Source organism: Artemia sp. Qi Xiang Cuo, chromosome 16 (assembly GCF_049724085.1).
Source record: "Artemia sp. Qi Xiang Cuo chromosome 16, ASM4972408v1, whole genome shotgun sequence".
Taxonomy (NCBI): domain Eukaryota; kingdom Metazoa; phylum Arthropoda; class Branchiopoda; order Anostraca; family Artemiidae; genus Artemia; species Artemia sp. Qi Xiang Cuo.
The window spans coordinates 11693236-11715085 of record NC_142809.1 but is presented as its reverse complement, the minus strand read 5'-3'; the positions used below and the strand labels follow the sequence as shown (position 1 = coordinate 11715085).

Below are 21850 nucleotides of genomic sequence, written 5' to 3'. Positions count from 1 at the left end.
TCCTCTCTGGTTGGTGGATCCATACACATATTTTCATAGGAAAGGTTCCTGGTGGGTTGAATAAGGCTACAGAGTATTGGTTTCTGATATTAGTAACTCCTGGTCCCATCTTGGAAGTGTGCCTTTTGATACCTTCCTCCTTCCTTGTGAGCAGTTTCCCGTCCTTCACTTTAAGTATAGGGATGGTAGATTGCTACTTCTTCCCGGTAGATTCGCCAAGAATCTGGTAAATTGGTATGGTAAAACTTTATGGTATGTGATCTTCTTAGGTATATTTGATCAGTAGACCTTTCTGTCGACTTTATCAGATTTATGGCAATCCTTATACTGCAGCTTAGTGTTTTCTCAGAGAACAGTTTTTTAGCTTTTTGTTTTACAAATACGAGGGTACTTGTGATGGATTCCTTCAAGCGGTCTTTGAACTTGATCCATTTTCTCTCTGTCTTGCTAGCGGGGCATCTTGATGAGAAATAATCCTGATCAATACTTTCATCGTCAATCTGAAAAGTGGTGAAGTGGTAAGAAATTTCAAGATATATATATATCTTGAAATATTATTTATCTGAAATATTATATATATATTATATATATATATATATATATATATATCTATATATATATATATATATATATATATCTATATATATATATATATATATATTTTTTTTTTTTTTTTTTTTTACACACACACACACACACACACACACACACACACACACACACACACACACACACACACACACACACACACACACACACACACACACACACACACACACACACACACACACACACACACACACACACACACACACACACACACACACACACACACACACACACACACACACACACACACACACACACACACACACACACACACACACACACACACACACACACACACACACACACACACACACACACATCACACACACACACACACACACACACACACACACACACACACACACACACACACACACACACACACACACACACACACACACACACACACACACACACACATATATATATATATATATATATATATATTACAACTACTACTACTACTAACAACTCACCTCAGCACCAAGCCGCCTGAGGCCAAATCAGCTACGAACGCTCCTTCTCCACCCCAATCTATTCAAAGCCTTCCTTTTTACACCTGCCCACGAAGTTTCCATTTCCTTTAAATCTTTCTTTATGACGTCCTCCCACCCCAGACGGGGACGACCTGCTTTCCGTTTAGCCCTAGATGGTTGGCCAAAAAGAACAATCTTCGGCAATCTGTCATCCTTCATCCGCAAAACGTGCCCTAGCCATCTCAACCTTTCTTTCATTATAGCCCTAGAGAGCGGTATTGAACCACATTTTTCGTATAGCCTATTGTTCGAAATACGGTCAGTCAGCCGGGTACCCAGAAAAATCCTTAAGCAATTTCTCTGGAAAACATCTAGCAAATCTTCATCCGCTTTTCGGAGCGTCCATGCTTCATAGCCAAATTTGACCACTGTCATCACTGTAGCTTCTAATAATCTAATCTTGGTTTGCAGACTTATCTTCCTATACTTCCAGACTTTTTTAACTGTGAAAAAACACCCTGAGCCTTAGCTATTCTATATTTAACCTCTTCACTGCTACCACCATCTTTACTAATAATACCAACGTCACCTTTTCATCTTCACTTATTCCTAGCCTTAGTGGTTTAGTCTTCCTAACATTAATTTTCAAACCAATTCTAGCACCCTGAACTCGCAAAACCTCTAAAACTTCATTCATTTTGCTCACACTTTCATCTAGGATGCTTAAATCATCAGCATAATCTAAGTTCAGGAGACTTTCTCTTCCCCATTTGATTCCGTGGTCTACCATTGCCTTTCCTGTGCTCCTTAAAAAAAACTCCATCAAAATAATCCATATAAAGGGGGATAGAACACAACCCTACTTAACTCCTGAATTAATACAAAACCAGCTGCTAACCTCATTTCCTACCTTAACCGCGGCAGTGTTATCCTCGTACATAGCACTAATCAATTTAACGTATTTGTCTGGCATACGATACAAGGATAAGACCTTTGCTAAAGCCCTTCTATCAACAGAATCGAACGCTTGCTCATAATCTATAAAACTGAGGACCAAAGGTGTTTGACAGGCACTTCTCAATTATTAGCCTAAGAATGAAAATTTGGTCGACACATCCTCTACCTTTTCTAAAACCGCACTGCTCTTCTCTTAAAACATTGTCTACGGCATCTCTCAGTCTAAAAAGTATCATATTACTAAGTAATTTAATACCTACAGAGACCAGACTAATGCCTCGATAATTACCGCACCCACTTTTATCACCTTTCTTACAAAGTGGCTTAATTAAGGTTTTCCTAAAATCGTTAGGTACTTCCCGTTTTTCGGAAATCATATTCATCATCTTCAGTAACTTATTTCTAACCTCAGAGCCACCATATTTAAGAAACTCATTTACCACCCTATCAGCACCTGGAGCCTTATTATTCTTTAATCCTTTTAGTAATGTTGCTAATTCCTCCTCACAAAACAAATCTTCCTTTACATCCAAGGTATCACAAACTTTTTCATTTTCCTCTATATTTTTTTCTGCAACACTATCTCGGTTAAGCAAATTCTCAAAATGTTCGGCCCATCTCTCTTTAGTTTTTTCCTTATCGCTAATTGTGACCCCATTCCTATCTTTAAATAGGCCAAGTCCGGATTGACTACTCCCTCTCAATTTGTTAACGTGCCAGTAAAATATTTTACTATTATGCCGTCTAGCTGCATCTTCCAGATCCTCAGCAATTTTATCCATGGCCTCCACTCCACACCTCCTTAGTTCATATTTTAATATTTTCTCCACTTTCTTTACATTTCTTTTGTTTTCATATGATCTATCACTCAGATAATTCTTGTACCAAGTCCTTTCTCCTTTCTATTAAACATAAAGCTTTTTCACTAATATTCTTAGCTGCAGTTCTAGCTTTCTTCCCTAATACACCTTCAGCAACTTCCCAAATCATTTTTCTAAAATTATTCCAACCATCAAATTATTCCACAATATCAAATTTTAGACTCTCAAGATTAGTGTTCAACTATTCCTGGAAGGTTTCGCTCAGATTTACATTCCGTAGTACCAACATCATAACTTCCCGGGAGGTAGTTACCCTTCCGATATTTCAGCTTTAAACTAGCCTTAGACACTACCAGATGGTGGTCTTTACTTTTAACATCAATAACAACACTCCTATGTACCCTAGTATCTTGTATTGATCCTGCCAATCTTTGGTTTACTAAAACATAAACAATAAGGTTTGCTGTCTTACCATCACGTGAATACCATGTTAACTTATGAGCCATTTTATGACCAAACACCATATTGGTTATCCTCCTGGGAACAAACTATAAAAGTAAAAAGTAAGTAGATGAAAAAAAGCAAAGGTGAGAAAAAAGAAAAAAAAAAGAAAGTGGCAAAATCGAGTTCTGAGAAAAATCAGGTGTACTCTCTTGATTGTTGACAGTGGTTAGAAAGTTTCAAAGGCAGTTAATCCGATAAGTGCCATCTTTTGGAACTTGGAGAACCTACATGTCCACGTCCGTGGACAGGCAGTTCTAATCGATTAAAAAGCTAGGGTTGATTTTTCGTAGTTCAAATCTTGGTTCTAATGGGGATAGCAGAGGCCAATAATTTTTTTATTTACTAAATTGGCAACAACATAGCCGCCACTCACCCATAAGAAATCCCCATCCCCGTAAAATGTCCCCCGCCCCCCCCCATTTGTCTCCCCTACCCGTTTCTTCCCTACTTTATAAAAAACTTTTATTACCTTTTTTGCAAATAAAATCAACAAAAATCACCTCTCGTAAGTCTGCTAAAAATTAAACTATTTTGTATATATTATTTTTCCATTGTTGAATATTTGGTTATTTTATTTGTTACCCTTTTTATCTTTTTATATTATGACCTTAAAAATATTTTATAGTTATGACCTATATTTATGACTTTTGTATTTTGTATTTTCTGACTGTTACCTGTCGTGTTTTCGTTACAGTGGTAACTATGTTTTGTTATTGTATTATTTTGTTATTGTATTTTTTTTTTTACTAAGAAATGCAAATTTGGTCCACTAGGGTTTGTGATAGTTCTTTTGCCAATCTCTATCTATATATCTACCTATCTATCTATCTAGCTAATAGTTTCAAGCTTACTGAACCTGTTCGTTTATTGTAGTTTCCCTTGATGACGCCCTTGGAATGCTCGATGAGAGTGACCTGGACCTCTCTGATTTAAATGATGATGTGGAATGGATAAAAAACCACTCCTTGTCGTCTTCAGACTGTGATGGTGAACTAGCTGTTGCAGCCATTCCGTCATCAAGCAGTTATTCTGTTCTTCCAGATGTTGAAAATGAAGAATCTGATGATGACGTAACCTTAGCAACCCGTGCCAAACGCTTGAAGGCTGACAAAGTAGCAGCAACCTTTTCCTGGAGGAAGTCTCGGCGGTTCAATAATCATCGTGGCCCGGACGTGGGCCCCACTCATTTCCAGGACCACGACGATTGGAGTACAGAACAATTCTTTTTGCAATATTACCCGGAGTGCTTCTTTGAACGTATAGCTTTTTGCATGAACTACAACTATCAGTTGACCCACCACAAAAGCTTGAATGTAACTCCAGACGAGGTGAAAATTTTTGTTTGCATTGTCATCCTGATGGGGAACCTCAAGTTTCCTCGGATCCACATGTACTTGTCTGGGACGTTTAGGGTGGAAGCCATATCACAAAAGATGGCTCGAGACAGATTCTTCACAATCCGGTCGAACCTGAAGTTCATTTTTGATTCAGAAATCTAAGACGAAAAAAAAAACAAAAATAGGCGTTGAAAGGTGCAGCCGATTCTTGACAACTTCAGGAATATCTGTCTCCAGCTGCCACGTGACAGGATCTGTTAAATTGACAAACAGATGATACCCTTCCAGGGTATGTCGACTCTCAAGCAATATGTCCCTAACAAGCCCAATCCGGTTGGATTAAAGAATTTTGTCCTTACCAGCTCCTCAGGACTGATACTTGACTTCCAAATTTACCAGGGAGCCACCACCCTGGGAGAACAGCTGGTAGAACATGGCTTGGCAGCTGGGATTGTACTGCGCTTGTCTGAGACCCTACCAGAAGGTGCAAACCTCTATTTTGACCGATTCTTCTCGTCTGTTAAGCTCCTCGACATGCTGGCTGAAAGAAAAATAAATGCGACCGGAACTATCATGAAGAACCGTTTGGGTGCCAACGGCCCAACGCTTTTTACTGAAACAGAAATGAAAAGAAAGGGCAGAGGAACCTCTGTCATGTCTGTGCGCTCAGATAGAAAATGGCTGTGACCCAATGGTATGATAACAAAGTGGTTCTCCTGTCTTCAAACTGCAAAGGTATAGAAGAGGAGACAGAGGTCAAACGAAATGACAAGCGCCAGGGGTCTTACGTGCAGGTCAAATGTCCACAAGTAGTCTCCGACTACAACACCTACATGGGTGGGGTCGATCTTGTGGACCGCATGGTCAGCTATTACCGATTTGAGACGCGTACTAAAAAATGGACTGTGCGTCTGTTTCATCATTTTGTGGATGCTGCACTAGCCAATGCATTTCATGAGCTGAAGGGCTGTGGCCCAGAAGTTTCCGGTGACCTCAAACAGCTCATTGATCTTCGTTTCAACGTGGCCGAGTTTTTGCTCAATTTTGGAAGCTCAGAGTCACGAGGTCAAAAAAATAGCAACGAAGAGCCATTGGGTGAAACTCAACACCGTGTTTTGAGTGTGAAAAGGAGGAGATCCCTCCACCGTCTGCCAGAGCTGGACTGTATCTACCAGAATTTTTTGACATGGCGACTGCAGCCTAGTTCAGAAGGCCTGGATACTGCAAAACGTCAAGATGGATGTGTTCACAGTGTAAAATCAATCTCTGCTTGACACGAGACAACAACTGCTTCAAGAACTTTCATGAAGGGTAATGTTTTGTTTTCAACGTTTTGACATATCTCTTTTAATAGACAAAACAGATTTTTACTATGCTCTTAGCTCGATAGGGACCCAATGTCCACACCTGTGGACATCCTCCAGAGGGAGGGAGGGGGGCTCAACTTTTTTTTTTGTTGATCAATGGTCAAAATGATTTTTTTTAAGTCAACTACAAAGAAATGAACATAATCAGGAAAGTATTTCTATGGTCAGGTCTCAGGAGGCTAATAAAAATACTAGAGCTACACTCCTGGCTCTAAATAAATCTCGAAAATTAACTTCTCAATAGTTTTAAATCTAACCATGAACTCGGAGTAGAGCCATAGTGGGAGCCTAGTGGCTAATCTTGGCTAGAGCCAAAGTTGAGGCATACCACCCCAGCCTAAAAAGTATATACATACCTAGTAGCAGCCAAGTAATTTTGAACCTTCTGGTCCCAATACAAAATATAATTTTTAAACATAAATTTGAACTGACATCACATCAACATTAAAATACATCCTATAAATTATGTCATGAGAAGATTTTTTTGAATTGCCCCCCCCCCCCCAACTAAAAAAATTGCAAATCTAGTTTAACAGCTTATTATATTTCTACATAGTTTCAATGCAATACCTTAAAGTAGGTATTTTTTTTCTACAGTGCTTAGACCTAGAAAAATGATAACTTCAGGACCAAATTTAGAACACAAATTATGTCATGAGAAGATGTTAATCAAACATATTAATAATAAGAACATACTAATTTCCTATATGTATGCATAGAAACTAGACAAACATATCATGTCAAATAAAATCCAAAAGCAATTACAGCCAACAAAACAAAATACTATAAGATAAATTATAATACATTAACAGATAATATAAGATGAACTTCGATATATAAATATATTATAATAATAACTTAATAATGGATAATATAAGATGAACTTAGGAAATGAATAGCCTTATAGGAAACAGTAAAACAGTAAAAAAAAGAAGTAAAATTGAGTCGGCAATCAGAAAGCAAGACAAATAAAAATAATTTATTAACAGATAATATAACAGATAATAGACAAATTATAATATATTAACAGATAATATAAGATGAACTTAGGAAATGAAGAGCCTTATAGGAAACAGATGACGCTTCCTACCTTGAATAACTAGCTGGTTCTTTTTCTATTACTCTCAAACAAATGTCCTTGAGATTTTGGTTCCTCTTCCCATTCTTTTGGGGAAGCTTCCCAAGCAATTAAGTTGACAAAAAGCAGATCACCACTAACAATTCCAGCATGTGAAATACTTTGATCAGTATTTTGAAGCTTGGTGGTTCCAAGGAGTATTTCAGCTTCTCTGAACCTAAGACCAGAGCATTCAAAAATTATTTTTTTTATACTTTGACACATCTTTAAGTCTATATCTACTTTGGCTCTCTACTTTGGGTGTCTATATCTGCTTTGGAGAAGTACTTGTAACAGTATGAGGAACAAAGAGAGAGAGAGAGAGAGAAAGATAGAGAGATATAGAGAGAGAGAGAGAGAGAGAAAGAGTGATATAGATAGAGGCACAGCGAAAAATAGAGAGAGAGACAGACAGAGAGAGAGAGATACAGAGAGAGAGAGAGAGAGAGACAGACAGACAGACAGAGAGACAGACAGAGGGACAGAGAAAGAGAGAAAGAGAGAGAGAGAGAGAGAGAAAGAGAGAGAAAGAAAGAGAGAGAGAGAGAGAGAGAGAGAAAGAGAGAAAGAGAGAGAGAGAGAGAGAGAGAGAGAGAGAGAGAGAGAGAGAGAGAGAGAGAGAGAGAGAGAGAGAGAGAGAGAGAGAGAGAGAAAGAGGGGGGGATTAAAGAAAGAGAGAGAGAGAGACAGAGGGGGGGGATTAAAGCAATACTTTTTTCCACAAAAATTGACCTTAGTTAGCTTTTTAAAATATTTACTTCAAAGCAAGCAGAATTTATTTTGAACAAAACAATGAAATCTAAAAAAAAAGAAACCATGACGAGCAATAAAATATAAACTGTATAAACTAAATCAAAACAAATATTATCAAAATAAATGTAGTGTTACTGCCTTCTCAAAACCCCCAGTGGACTACAACCTCATTTGTACTTCATAAAAAAAGAAAAAATATTTTGATTAGTTTTTTCATAATAATAAAAAAAAATGAAATCAAAATCCCAATTTTCAGCTGCTCTAAGTTTCAATTCATAGAAGAAAAAGAATTTATCATCATGCACTTTTTTATTGTAGTCAGTTTAGTCTTTTAAGACAGTGATTTAAGACAGTACTAATCCAAATTAATATTTTCTTCATTTTAAAGCTATCCCTTTCAAAAAGATAATTTTTGTTAGTAGATTAAAACTTTAAGAAATATCAGTTGATATTTCCCTCTCATGTGGTAAAAGGTTCATCTCTGGAAAACCAAAGACTACATAAAAATAGCGAATTTGATTAAAAGCTTTTGAATTGTCAAGCTTTTGTCACTCAAGATTCAAATTATATAAACATCCCTTTTTTCAAGTCTGGAGCTTAAATTTCAAGAGCTTCAAGTTTTGTTTGTAACTTACAATTAAAGCTGACATTTTTACCAAAGTTTCATCAGCCAAAAAAAGATATCTAAGAATTTCATGCTTTTATATGCCAAGTTTCAAATCATGAAGATGTTCTTTTTTCAAAGTGGAAGAAATGATTGCTAAAGATTTCAATTCTGTCAATAAATTTTGATTTAAACTCAAGTTTTCTCTAAAATTTGATTGGCCAATGAAATTCTTCTAAAAATTGCAAGCTCTTATTTTGTCAGAATTAGTAAATGAGTAATGGCAGAAATTTCCATCAATTAATGTTCTAAGCTATATGAATCTGAAAGATCTCAAAATTGGATGTCAATAACCTATTCCACTTAAGTAAAACAAGTCTTAAGGAATTGTAGTTTCAATTACGGTACTAGGTTATGAAGAAGATCATTATTTGTGACTTCACTGTACCCAAAACAAAAGGGCATGCATCAAACATGAAAAAACAGGGAAATCAGTTTGAAACTCGTCATTTGAGAGTTTAGGACTGACGAAAAAGCCAAGTAAAAACAAGCATTGAGTAATTGTGATCAGAAGCAGATAGACCATAAGAAAGATTATTATGCTTGACATCTTCATGACCATAACAAAAGAGCAAATCCTATACTTCTATATTTGAAAAAAACTACGTTTTCTAAAGAGTTAAAGAGGCTGAGTCGTAAGTTCGAACCTTAAAACGTACAGGGATTAGGACGTGCAGTTGGGGGGCTGCCGCCCCCAAACCCCCGCTTCCGTATATGAAAGGGGCTGTGCCCTCCTCAACACCTCGCTCTTTAAGCTAAAGTTTGACTTTCTCACAACTCTTTTTTTTAAACAATAAAAACTTTACGTAAAGAGCGAGGCGTTGAGGAGGGCACAGTCCATTTCATATACGCAAGCGGGTGGTTGGGGGGTGGCAGCCCCTCAACTGTACCACCTAATCCCTGTACGTTAAGGTTCGAACTTGTGACTCAGCCTCTTTAACTCTTTAGATAATGTAGTTTTTTTCAAATAATTTCTGCTCGTTTTTGTACAGTTTATAACTTTTTTTTGCTTGAATAACTGTTAGCTTATCTTTTGAGGAATTAATGATGGGGGGCTGCCGCCGCCAAAACCCCCCGCTTTTGAAGATTCTTGTGTTAAGGCTTTTAATTCCTGAATACTCGAATCAAATGCACAGTAAGATTTTTATCAGCCGCCCCAGGCCCCATGTTATCAAAGCAGTGGAGACTTACCTGTAACCTGAAGGCCGACTGTGATATTCTTCTGGAGACGCCTGTTGACCCGAAGGATTTAATAGATTGGATTTAAAAAAGAAACTGAGTTTCTTTTTTAAACTTTAAATTCAATATATAGAAAAATTTCTCTGACGGAGAATCGAATTCGGATCTTCCGCCTGACAGTCAGGAATAGCGACCACTGTACCACAGAGACATTGCATTATTTTTATTCTGTGCGATGTATTTTTGACGCAAGCAAATCCCCACAAAATTTGATATTTGGTTTTTGGAAAACAGGGAAGGAGTGATCGGAAAGAGCTGAAATTTTAAGGATAGGCTCCCAGGCCCCAGGAAAGCTTATTCTCTAGATTTCAGCCCGATCAGACCTCGTTAAAGGGGGGCTGTGGTGGGAAAAATTAACATGGGCTCTTATAGGAAAACGAGGTTTTTCGTAAATGTAAATTTGGGGGAAAATTTTTTCGGTCTGAAAATATCAAAAGGCCCTAACAGGTCGAATTCCGGTTCGAATGAGTCCTCATTCACCCGGATTCGTTGCCAACTGTGGCCTGTAGGCGTGGCTGATAAAAAAAAGAGAAATGAACTTTAAGTGGTTATATTTGGTTTTTGGAGTGATCGGATTGAGCTGAAATTTCGAGGATAAGCTCCCGGGCCCTAGGAAAGCTTAACCTCTAAATTTCAGCCCAATCAGACAACGTTAAAGGGGGGCTGCGGCCGGAGGGTCAAAACTTCCGGCCCACTCTTACCCATGAAGATAAAGTCGGAGGGGGGTGAAATTTTGCACGTTTCTTAGTTGGAGCTTGGGCTACAAAATGCAATCACCGCTGTCTCTCTGCGACCGCTAGGACCGGAAATCGCTTAACATTGTTGTGGGTCGCCTCTTTATAGAGGCACAAGTGTGCCTCCTTGATATGAACTGAGTTTGAAAGCGGATTAGAAATCCAAGCAAAAATAAGTTTTGAGCCATTGTGGTTAGAATCAGACAGGATATGAGAAAGATTATTATGCTTGATATCTTGATAACCATAGCAAAAAAGCATATTTTATGCTTCTATATTATCTGAGTTTGAAAGTGGGTTAGAAAGCCGAGCAAAAACAAGTTTTGAGTAATTGCAGCTGAAAGTTGATAGCATATATAAAAATCTATATATCTTTTATATAATCACACTTGAGCTTATATCTTTTATATAATCACACTTGAGCATACTTTTTTTTTTATAAAATCACACTTGAGCTTTTAAAAAGCCGAAGTGTGATTTTAGTCTTCTGCTCAAGTTGAATTTACAGCTAGAGCTAACGAAGAGTTAAGTTTCAAGACAAGAAAAAGTGGATTTGAACCTGACACGATAAAGCGTTATTTGTTCAAGAGAATTGATAGACTCTTGCTATTTATCTCAAACCAGAAATGGCAAGCAAACGGATGCGTGTTAGCCCAATGAAGGTTATGGACAAGTGTGCAGCCAGTGAAGATAATTTGAACGAAGGTTCTAATGCTAAGAACTGTGATGATTGTGAGTGATGGCTGTGTGCAGAATGCCTTGATCTTTCAGAACCGGAATATATCTTATTAACAAAGATGACTTGCTGCATAGGCTGTGAGTGGAAATGTCCCATGTGCAAGGGCAACCCAAAAGGCATTGTTAATGCCTCAGAAATAGCGAAAATTGTGGACAGTAGCTTAAAAAAGTCACTGAGTGGTCTTGATGACACAATAAAGAACCTGGATGTGAAAATCAAAGAAGCAGTTAAAGACTCCTTTTTGAGCTAGAAACTTGAACTGAAGGCTGAAATAGACGCTAAGTTTACAGGCCTTGAAGATAGAGTACACTCCCTGGAGCAGTACTCGGTAGCTGCAACAGACCAACAGGTTTTGAAAAACCTAGTGACTGCTGAAACAACTGCTCTAAAAGAAGTCTTAAACAAACAATTTGAAAGCAGGGTGAAGGCACTAATCTTCAAAGACCGCGACAGACAGAAGATAAGACTAAATATAATGGCCTTTGGAGTTGCTACTCAACCCGATAATGCCCAGTTTGTCCACGAGCACCTAGCTAACGAATACGGTTTACCCGGTGTCCCAATTTCAAACGTCCAACGCCTAGTGAATCCCACTGCCTCCATAACCTAAAATCTTCTACGCCCACCCCAATCATGTTCTATGTCCCCGATTTCAAGATTAAGAAGCTGATGCTCCAGAAATCATTTGACAAAAAAGGGGCAGTTCCATTCAGAAATGATGTATCAAAAGCAGACCATGATAAAAGGCAGAAATTATATGAAGAACTATACAGAAGGCAGCAAGTGGTGAATCAGATATTGTGATTAAAGGCAACAAGATTGTCCCAAAAAACTCCCAGCAGCCCCCAACTACGCTGGGGTCACAGGCGATGGAGATCTAGAAGTTGATGCCTGTCAAAACCATGTAAATAGTGCTGTACACAGAGACTTTAATGTGAGTGATTCGAACGTAAGCCCCACAATCGGGACTGATAATGATAAATCACTTGTGAGTGCCTTATCAAGTATTAATAGCAGAGAACCTTTGGATAGTTCCACTTTTGAATCTTGTGAGTCAGAACTTAGTAATATTGGTGATGCCCATATTGAAAATGAAGATGGACTATTTGTGCTTTACAGTAACATGGATTTTGTCATCACAAAAATGGATGAAATAAAAGCTGTAGGGTCAGCAAGGCCTGAAGTGAGTGTGTTTGCCTTCACTGAAGTTAAACCAAAGTATACTTCAGTGCCACTGACTGATGTACAAATCCAGATCACCCGATTCAGAATAATTTCAAACCTGCTGAAACCGGAAGGAAGAAAAATTGTCCTGTATGTCAAATCATCACTGAAGATAGAAGACTTTAATCTTGGTTCTCAGTATGAGCTGTGGGTAGAGCAGGTCTGGATAAAAATTGATCTAAAGGGTCACCCCTTAATTATAGGTTGTATTTATAGAAGCCCAAACTCTCCCTCTCAGAAAGATTCCCACCTCTTAATTGCAAATTCTATAAGTTCAGTGATGAGTCATCCTTGCCATAATATAGTAATTGTCGGAAATTTCAACCTGCCTCAGATTCAATGAGTTAGTGGTTATGCTGCTACAGGAGATAACAATGACCAGATTAGCCCTCTCCTTGAGTGCCTACAAGAGCATTCATTGTATGAGACAATCGATTTCCTGACTAGGTAAAGAGAGGGACATGACCCTTCTCTCCTGGATCTCCTACTTGTCAAAGATAGATAGCAATCCAAAGTATAGACCCAGAGCCAACTTTTGGCACAAGCAACCATATAGCCATAACTTGTCAACTAAAGCTATACCCGCAGACAAACAATTTTAGAAAGCATGTGTATACAAATTACAACGAAGTCAGGCAAGATTTAGCTAAACAAGATTTGTCTTTTGTTGAAAAAAATAATGTAGAGGGAGCTTGGCTTGAGGTGAAAAGGGTCCTCAGTGAGACAACTGCAAAACACACAACAACCACTTGGAAATAAAGATCAAGAATGCTCCCTTTCATCACACAAGAAATCAAGCTAGCAGTCCAAAAGAAAAAGAAGTTTTAGAGAAGGTACAAGGACATCCCAATGCAGGCAAATCATGACAAATACAAAACAAATTCCCCTACCTTACAAAATAAATTACTAGCAAGTATGAGGAGTCTTTAGCTTCAGCATCCAAAACAAATGTGAAGAAATTTTGGGAATATACCTCCACTCAAAAGCCTGGAAGACATTCAGTAAACAAACTCTCAGTTAATGGGAATACCATAAACAACCCTGGAGGTATAGCCGAAGCTCTGAATCAGCAGTTCAAGTCAGTTTTTACACCTCTCGAAGATGCCCCCCTACCACAGATGCCAGAATATGATATTCAGAAACTGATGCAAATTATTACTGTCAGCACTTTGGATGTAGAATCACAGCTCAAAAGATTGAGCCCAAATAAGTCAGTTAGTCCTGATGGGGTTCACCCTCAGACTTTGAAAGAGGCTCATGCGGAGCTTGCCCTCCCCCTAGCAAAACTGTTCCAGAAGTCTCTTGATGCCAAAAAATCCCTCAAGATTGGTGAAACGCAAATATTACACCTGTTCACAAGGGTGGAATCTGGATCTGTGCTGCCAATTACCAACCCATTAGTATCACCTCAACAGTCAGTAAAATCCTTGAAGGAATTGTGAATACCACTGTTATGAAACACCTGATAGAAAATAAACTACTTACCAGTAGCCAACATTGATTCAGATTTGGACACTTGGTTGAGACAAATCTTATTGATACATATGAATATGCCACCAAACTAATAGACCTGGGAATCCCTGCTGATATGATCTTATTAGACTTTGCAAAGGCATTTGACAAAGTTTGCCATCACCATTTGAAGGCATAACTCTTAGCTACTGGGATACATGTGGAAGTTGTTGAATGGGCAATGCAGTTCCTCTAAGGAAGAAAACAGAGAGTTAAAGTGTTTGGGGATAATGGGCAAAAATTCCTCTCAGAAGCTGCTAAAGTTGATAGTGTTGTGCCCAAGGGAACAATCTTGGGCCCAACACTTTTCAATATTTTCATTAATGATACTCTATGGGCTGTAAGAAATAAGATGAGCATTTATGCTGACAATTCAAAGCTTATTGGGCCTGCAGAGTCAACAGCAACAAGAGCCACCATAAAGGAAGACCTGGATTCACTTTCCCATTGGGGTTGCCAATGGAAACTTGAGTTTAAAATCCAGAAATGCAAGATAGTACATTTTGGGGAAAAAATGAGAAGTGGCAGTACCATATGAGTGGAGGGAATGGCTCTAGGCAATCAATTGGTTCTTCAGCAGCTGAAAAAGATTTGGGAATAGTTGTCAATGAAGAATTAAAATTCCACAAACACACACATACAGCAGTTGCCAAAGTATCTCAGACCCTCAAAATAATTAAGTGTACAGTACATAGCAGATCATCCAAAGTCATGGCAAAGCTGTACAAGGGTCTCTTGCCACCATTGCTGGAATTTGGGATGTGTGTTGCCACATCCCTGAATAAGGGTGACCAACAGAAAATAGTCTGTTCAAAGGTGTGCAACCAAAGCTGTTGATGGATGCAAGAACCTTGACTATCCATCTCACCTGAACAAACTACAGCTCCCAACACTCGTCTACAGACAACAGAGGGGCAATGTCATCATGGCTTACAAGCTACTGTATGCTGATTCCTCTACTCAGAAGCCTTTCCAACTTGACAAATCATCCAGGACAAGAGGGCATAGTAAGAAGCTGCTCCAGAAGAGAGCTCACAGCAGACTCTGCAACCACTATTTCTCCCACAGAGTAGTGGCCCTCTGGAACAGTCATCCCAATGCAGCTGTCACTGTTCCCTCTCTTAATGTATTCAAGATTGCTGTTGATAAGAATTGGTCCATTAAACCATGGAAAACAGAGTGGGACACTGCCAAACCAATGGCTCCCCATCATCACTGACCAGCAACTCTATGGGATTTTTCCTTATTTTGCTGGATAATGCAATTTAAGGTAATATAAGGTATCACAGTGTCACCAAAAAATTATGTATCTCACAATTTTTTTTAGTCTTGAAATGGGGTATCTATGAGTCAAAACAAGGGTTAGAAAATCCAAACAAGAGTTAGAAAATCCAAACAAGAATTTGTTTGTTGGACTGAGAATCCAAATCCATGATGAAATTGTGAACAGAAATCCAATTTGACAATCAGATTCCCAATTTGAGAATCTGGATTGCCAATAAAATAGTCATTATCAATCTAGTAAAGAGTTAAACATTATGCCAAGAGTCTGACCAAAAGTCTAAAAAATGTTTTGAAAAAAAACTATATAGTGAAAAAAAATTTCATTTCATGCAGCTTCAGGAATAATAACTATTATTTTGGTTAATCTTTACAGTAAAAGTTTATTACAAAATAAAATTAATGGGATTCTGAAAAAGAGGCCAAAACCTCTTGAAAAGTATTTTGGACTGTTAAAAAATTTGAACCATATAAATCAGCATGGCCAGAAACCCATGTTAGAAGAATTACATATCCCACCTTGAAAAGCAAGGAAAATAACTTGCATAGTAAGCACTGATTTGTCTCCTTTTTTCAGGGGTGAGGGTATCAAGCCAGTGGTTGTTAAATATTGGGAAAGGGCTTATGTGAAAGGAAATCACCATTTTTATTGCTCTGTATGAGTAGCAAGAGATTGTGTTATAGCAAGGTGCTGTCTCTTCCTGATGTGCCACTACCCATTAATTTTTGTCCAAACAGTCTAAAAATGCCTGGGATTAAGAATTCTAAGGTGGCCACTCAGTTTTTCATTGTCTAAAACCAAAAAAGAGAAGGTTTTGTGCACCTCCCATACTTTCCATCTATCAAAGGCAGAGATATATTCTACTACTACTACTACTACTAACAACTCACCACAGCACCAAGCCGCCTGAGGCCAACACAGCTATGCACGCTCCTCCTCCATCCCTATTCAAAGCCTCCCTTTTTACACCTGCCCACGAAGTTCCCATTTCCTTTAAATTTTTCTTTATGACGTCCTCCTACCCCAGACGAGAACAACCAGCTTTCCGTTTACCCCTAGACAGTTGGCCAAAAGAAAAATCTTTGGCAATCTGTCATCCTTCATCTGCACACTGTGCCCTATCCACCTCAACCTTTCTTTCATTATAGCCCTAGAGAGTGGTATTGAACCACATTTTTTGTATAGCCTATTGTTTGAAATACAGTCAGTCAGCCGGGTACCCAGAACAATCCTATACTAAGATATATTCTACACTGAGGGAATAACTAGGATATTAGTCTATAGTTAGGCCTACTCAAAAGGAAACAAAATAAAGTTCTGAAAACTGCTTTAAAAAATCCTAAAATAATTACTTGTATCATTCCTAAAAGTACTTTGCTTTAATTAACTAATCTATCCCCCCCCCCTAATGTGTAAATATATAGCCAAAATTATATATTCTTATACGTTTTCCAGTTTCTTGATTTTTATTCAAATAGATTAAACATCAAAGAAGCAACACTGAAAAAAAAAAATCAAGAAACCAAAAAATGACTGGGAATTATCTAATTTTAGCTATGTATTTGAACATTGGGGGGGGGATTGAATGGTAAACTGAAGTACTTTTAGAAATTCTGTAAGTATTTTAGGAATTTTAAAAGTTGTTTTTCGAATTTTAAAGTGTTTTCTTTTGAGTAGACCTAAATTTAGCCAAATACCATAGCCAGCTTGACATATTAGCCATGACATATGAATAGATTGAAGTATTGGGGAAACATATCAGTATGGCTATACAAGGGACCATCAGGGGAGCATTGTTAAAGTAAAACCTATTGTAGCCTACTGAAAATAAGCTTAAAATGAATCTATTGGTACTAATTTATTGCGTTAGGACATATGAGTCTTCCTATGTAAAATCTATTCATTCATAAAAAAAACAGGGAATGAAAATGATTTGTGCCTAGAAAATCTGTTTTGGTACACATTAAGAAGCAAGAATTGTTCTTGGTAAATTTGCAGGTGGCACAATAATTTAGCTAGGATGAAAGTGAATACATCTTTTGATGCCTTTTTTATGTTCTTTCATAATTAAATAATTGCTTCTGTTGCAAATTGCATCTTGAGTCCTTAAAGGGGCCCAAAGGTATATTATATGAATTATGAAAGAGCATAAAAAAAGCATCAAATGATGTTTTCACTTTCATCTTAGCTAAATTATATGGTCCACTGCAAAGATACCATGAAATTTACCCATCCCCACCCCCCTGACGTGCAAATATATAACCTGAATTGTCAATGAGAAGGTTTTAAATTGCAAATTCAGCACTTTTTTTGTCAATGGCATTTGAAAAACTTGAAACATTAGGAAAACTATTTATATTTGTGTTACCCAATAAATGAGGTTTGAATTGTTATAAATAAGTATTCTTGGAATATACTACTCTTGAACAACTTATTTATAAACTAGTGATATGTTTTTAACAACTTTTCAGCAACTTAACTACTGTTGATAACTTCTTTATGTGGTTAAAAAAATGGGTAAATTTGCAGGTGGCACAATAATTTAACTAGGATGAAAGTGAATACATCATTTGCTGCCTTTTTTATGCTCTTTCATAATTCGATAATTGCTTCTGTTGCAAATTGCATCTTGAGCCCTTAAAAGAGCCCCAAAGGTATTTTATATAATTTATTAAAGAGAATAAAAAAAAGCATCAAATGATGTTTTCACTTTCACCCTAGCTAAATTATATGGTCCACTGCAAAGTTACCATGAAATTTAACCACCCCCAATGTGCAAATTTATACCCTGAACTGTTGACAGCAAAGTTTCAAATTACAAAATTCAGTGCTATTTTTGTTGATGGCATTTGAAAAACTTGAAACATTAGGAAAACAGTTTATATTTGTGTTGACCAATAAATGAGGTTTGAATTGTTATAAATAAGTATTTTTTGAATATATTACTCTTGAACAACTTATTTATAAACTAGAGATGTTTTTAACAACTTTTCAATAACTTAACTACTGTTGATAACTTCTTTGGGTGGTTACAAAAATAAATACCTTTGGGGCTCCTTTAAGGGCTCAAGATGAAATTTGCAACAGAAGCAATCATTGAATTATGAAAGAGCATAAAAAAATAAATCAAGTGATGTATTCACTTTCATCTTAGCTAAATTATTGTGCCACCTGCAAATTTACCCAAAAATGAAATACCTCTGGGGCCCCTTTAAGGGCTCAAGATGCAATTTGCGACAGAAATGATTATTAAAATTATGAAAGAGCACAAAAAAGGCATCAAATGATGTATTCACTTTCATCCTAGCTAAATTATTGTGCCACTTGCAAATTTAGGTAAATTTTTTGCAAATCATATTATTGACTTACAAATAAAGTAAACATAACACTTGATGCCCTTTTTATGCTCTTTCTAAATATAATAATCATTTTTGTTGGAAATGAATTTTATCCCCACCTCTTTATAATGTTTTAGAGGTAATCACTTGGCAAGAAAAAAAAAAAAAAAAAAAAAAAAAAAAAAAAAATGAGAGATAGAAGAAGAACAAAAAGACTGTCATCCTAATCCAGCAATTGAGATACATGTGCACTTGAACAAGGTTTTAACCTTACTCATCTGTCCAACTACCTAGGATCAAACAGTATAACCAAACCATCAACCAAATAGAAATGTCCAAATCTATGCAAAGTCATCATCAATAAATGTAAGTTGTTGTAAATTTACAAGCAAAAGCACCTTAAATCTAGCAAAATATTTCCAATTAGTACCTTTAATTAGGGCTCATCAGAAGAAATACCACCTGCTTTAATGGGTTTCAAGGCTTTACTTTCTTTACCCAGCACAGCAGAGCCTCTACCATAAGATCTTTATGGTATCCCTATGTTAGGTAAAACTTGTGAAATACATGCATATTAGTAAAATTATTCAAAATTACATACAAAATGAGTTTCATTCTTTCCTTATTAAAATCCCAGAGGTCCCTGAGCAAAGACCATTGTGGAACAAATAAAGACTGGCCCAGGTGTGAGTTATAAAACACAGGTTTTATTGGTATCTGGAACCGATTACAGATTTAAAGTTCTTCAAGCTGGTTTGAAAACAATGTACACATTCAAAATTCCAAAAAAGAAAGGTAAAAAAGAAATTATATTAAAATATCATTCAGTATTTCTTTATAATTTTTTGTATATTTACCTAAAAGTTCATGATACATAAAACTAAATTTTTTAAATTGCCAACTAATTTTTTTTGGAAGAAAAAAATCTTAAGATCAGTTTTTCGCTAAGCTTTTTACATCTATTTTTAAAATACATCTTTTAAAATCTGTGTAATTACTGCAAATTTTTGCATACCTAAATAATTGGGAATAAAAAGCTGAATAAGTAATATTTGAATGTATATTACTTTCAAGGAATGGAAAATTAATTACGTCAAAATTAAAATCATCTGTTTTATTATATATTTAAAAAAACAATTTATTATTATCTGAAATATTAATATTTAATCTAAGAAATGGTCAGAGTGTCCTGTCCCATAGCTAGGCTCCAGAATTAACTCTTGTGGATAAATATTTTTTGAAATCTCAATAAACTCTGCACAATTTATTACTAAGAGATTGTCCAGATATCTTGTATTATTTGAAAGGTTATGTTTTACATTGCTTGAGCTATTTTGATTTATCATATATTCATATTCTAATTGACTTAAAAACAAGTCTGCTATGAATGGACTAGCATCCCCACCCACAGGAATGCCAACAGTTTGTTTATATAAATTACCATTAAATCTTATAAAAGTATTAAACAGAACAAATTCCAATAAATCACATACCATATCCAAGCTATAACATCTTGAATTTATAGTACTTCTAAAGAAGTTTGTCTATTGGGCTTTTTTATTAAAAGTATCAATTTTCAAAAATCCAATATTAGACAAAAGAAAAGATTTCTTTGTAACCATTTTAAATTTTTTTAATAATAAATTAAGTGAAAAATTTTTATACAGAGTAGTAAAGTCAAATGAATCGATTCTCTTAGCTGAAACAATAACCAAAGAATCTATCACTTGTAATGAGTTATTAACACTCCAATATGGGTTAAAGTTAGAAAAAATTTAATTCCAGAGCAATATGCTTTAAATTTATTTCTAATTTCTCCTAAAATTAAAGATAGGTCAGTGGCTGCAATTCTGGTTGGAAACCTTGCTGCCCCAGCAATAAAATGTGGTTTTGGTGGATTTTTTATGAAATTTTACTGTCCAATATAAGAAAGGAAACTTTTTATCATTATCATTTATTTTAATATTGAATTTTTTCAAAATTCTTTCTTCTATATTTTCAATTAAACTCTTCTCCTCTATATGAGCCTTTTTGTATGTATTTGTTGTTTGTAACTCTTTTGATAAAATATCACAGTAGAGTTTCTGACAAATTATGGCAAAATTATTGCAAGCTTTATCAACTGGTACAATTACAAATTCATTCTGTATGTTAGCAATTGCTTGTTTCATATTTGCATTATAAAATATTGAATTCTTCTCAGAATTTTTTGGATTAATTCTATACATGCTATTTCGTACACTAGTCAAAATCAAGTTTATCCAATTCTGAAATATGTCTTTAGTAATTTTCTCCTTCTTGCACCATTTATCAATAAATAAATTTAAATCATTCTTTAATCCCCTAAGAATATCTGCTGGCTTTATGTGGTAAGAAAGACAGAATTTAGCCCCTGGGTAGGCTATATATTTGCACATTAGGGGGTGGGGGTAAAGCTTAAATGGTAAATTTTTACCAAATCATATTATTGACTTACAAATAAAGTGAATATACCACTCAATGCCTTTTTTTATGCTCTTTCAAAATATAATAGGCCTAATCATTTTTGTCAGAAATTAATTTTACTCCTACCCCTATATACCAATTTAGGGTAGGTATATTTGCACATTATGGGGGTGGGGGTAAAGTTGAAACTTAACTCTCATTTACATCAAAAATAAAATTTGCCCCCCCCTAATGTGCAAATATAGGCTACACCCTGAATTGGTATATTTAGGGGTTGGGGTAAAACTCATTTCTGACAAAAACAGTTTTTATATAGGAAAGAGCATAAAGAAAGGCATTGAATGGTATATTCACTTTATTTGTAAGTCAATAATATGATTTGGTAAAAATTTACTGTTTAAACTTACCTCCCATTTACATCAGAAATAAAATTTACCCCCCCCCTAGGGTGCAAATATATACCCTGAATTGGTATATATAGGGTTGGGGTTTTTACCAAAAGATCAGCTTTAAGGCTAGTCTACAGATCTCAAAATAGCTTAAATTGCGCTCGGCCTAACCTAGGTCAAAACTTACTGAATCCGATTTTCTCTCAGATGTGCGGTCAGATTTGTGTATAAAGATTCCAAAGTATCCGAAGCTTTGACTTTCAGGGAAAATCGATATCCCCGTCCAACTCTTACTTTAAAGTGAACATTCATCTCTAGGTAGGCTTTCTCAGCAGCCAAACCA

At 36.3% G+C, this 21850-nt stretch overlaps 1 protein-coding gene across 1 annotated transcript in view; it reads right to left on the bottom strand.

The window, feature by feature from the left end:
• LOC148942566 (uncharacterized) overlaps positions 1 to 21843 on the bottom strand; it is a 54745-nt gene extending 32902 nt beyond the window's left edge. The window contains exons 1-2 of the mRNA XM_089102304.1: positions 21695 to 21843; positions 7172 to 7366 (exon numbers count right to left, since the gene is read on the bottom strand). Of these exons, the coding sequence (XP_088958430.1) occupies positions 7172 to 7366; positions 21695 to 21819 (320 nt within the window). The 5' untranslated portion in view covers positions 21820 to 21843. The remainder of the gene's footprint in view (positions 1 to 7171; positions 7367 to 21694) is intronic.
• Between the last annotated feature and the right edge of the window lie 7 nt (positions 21844 to 21850).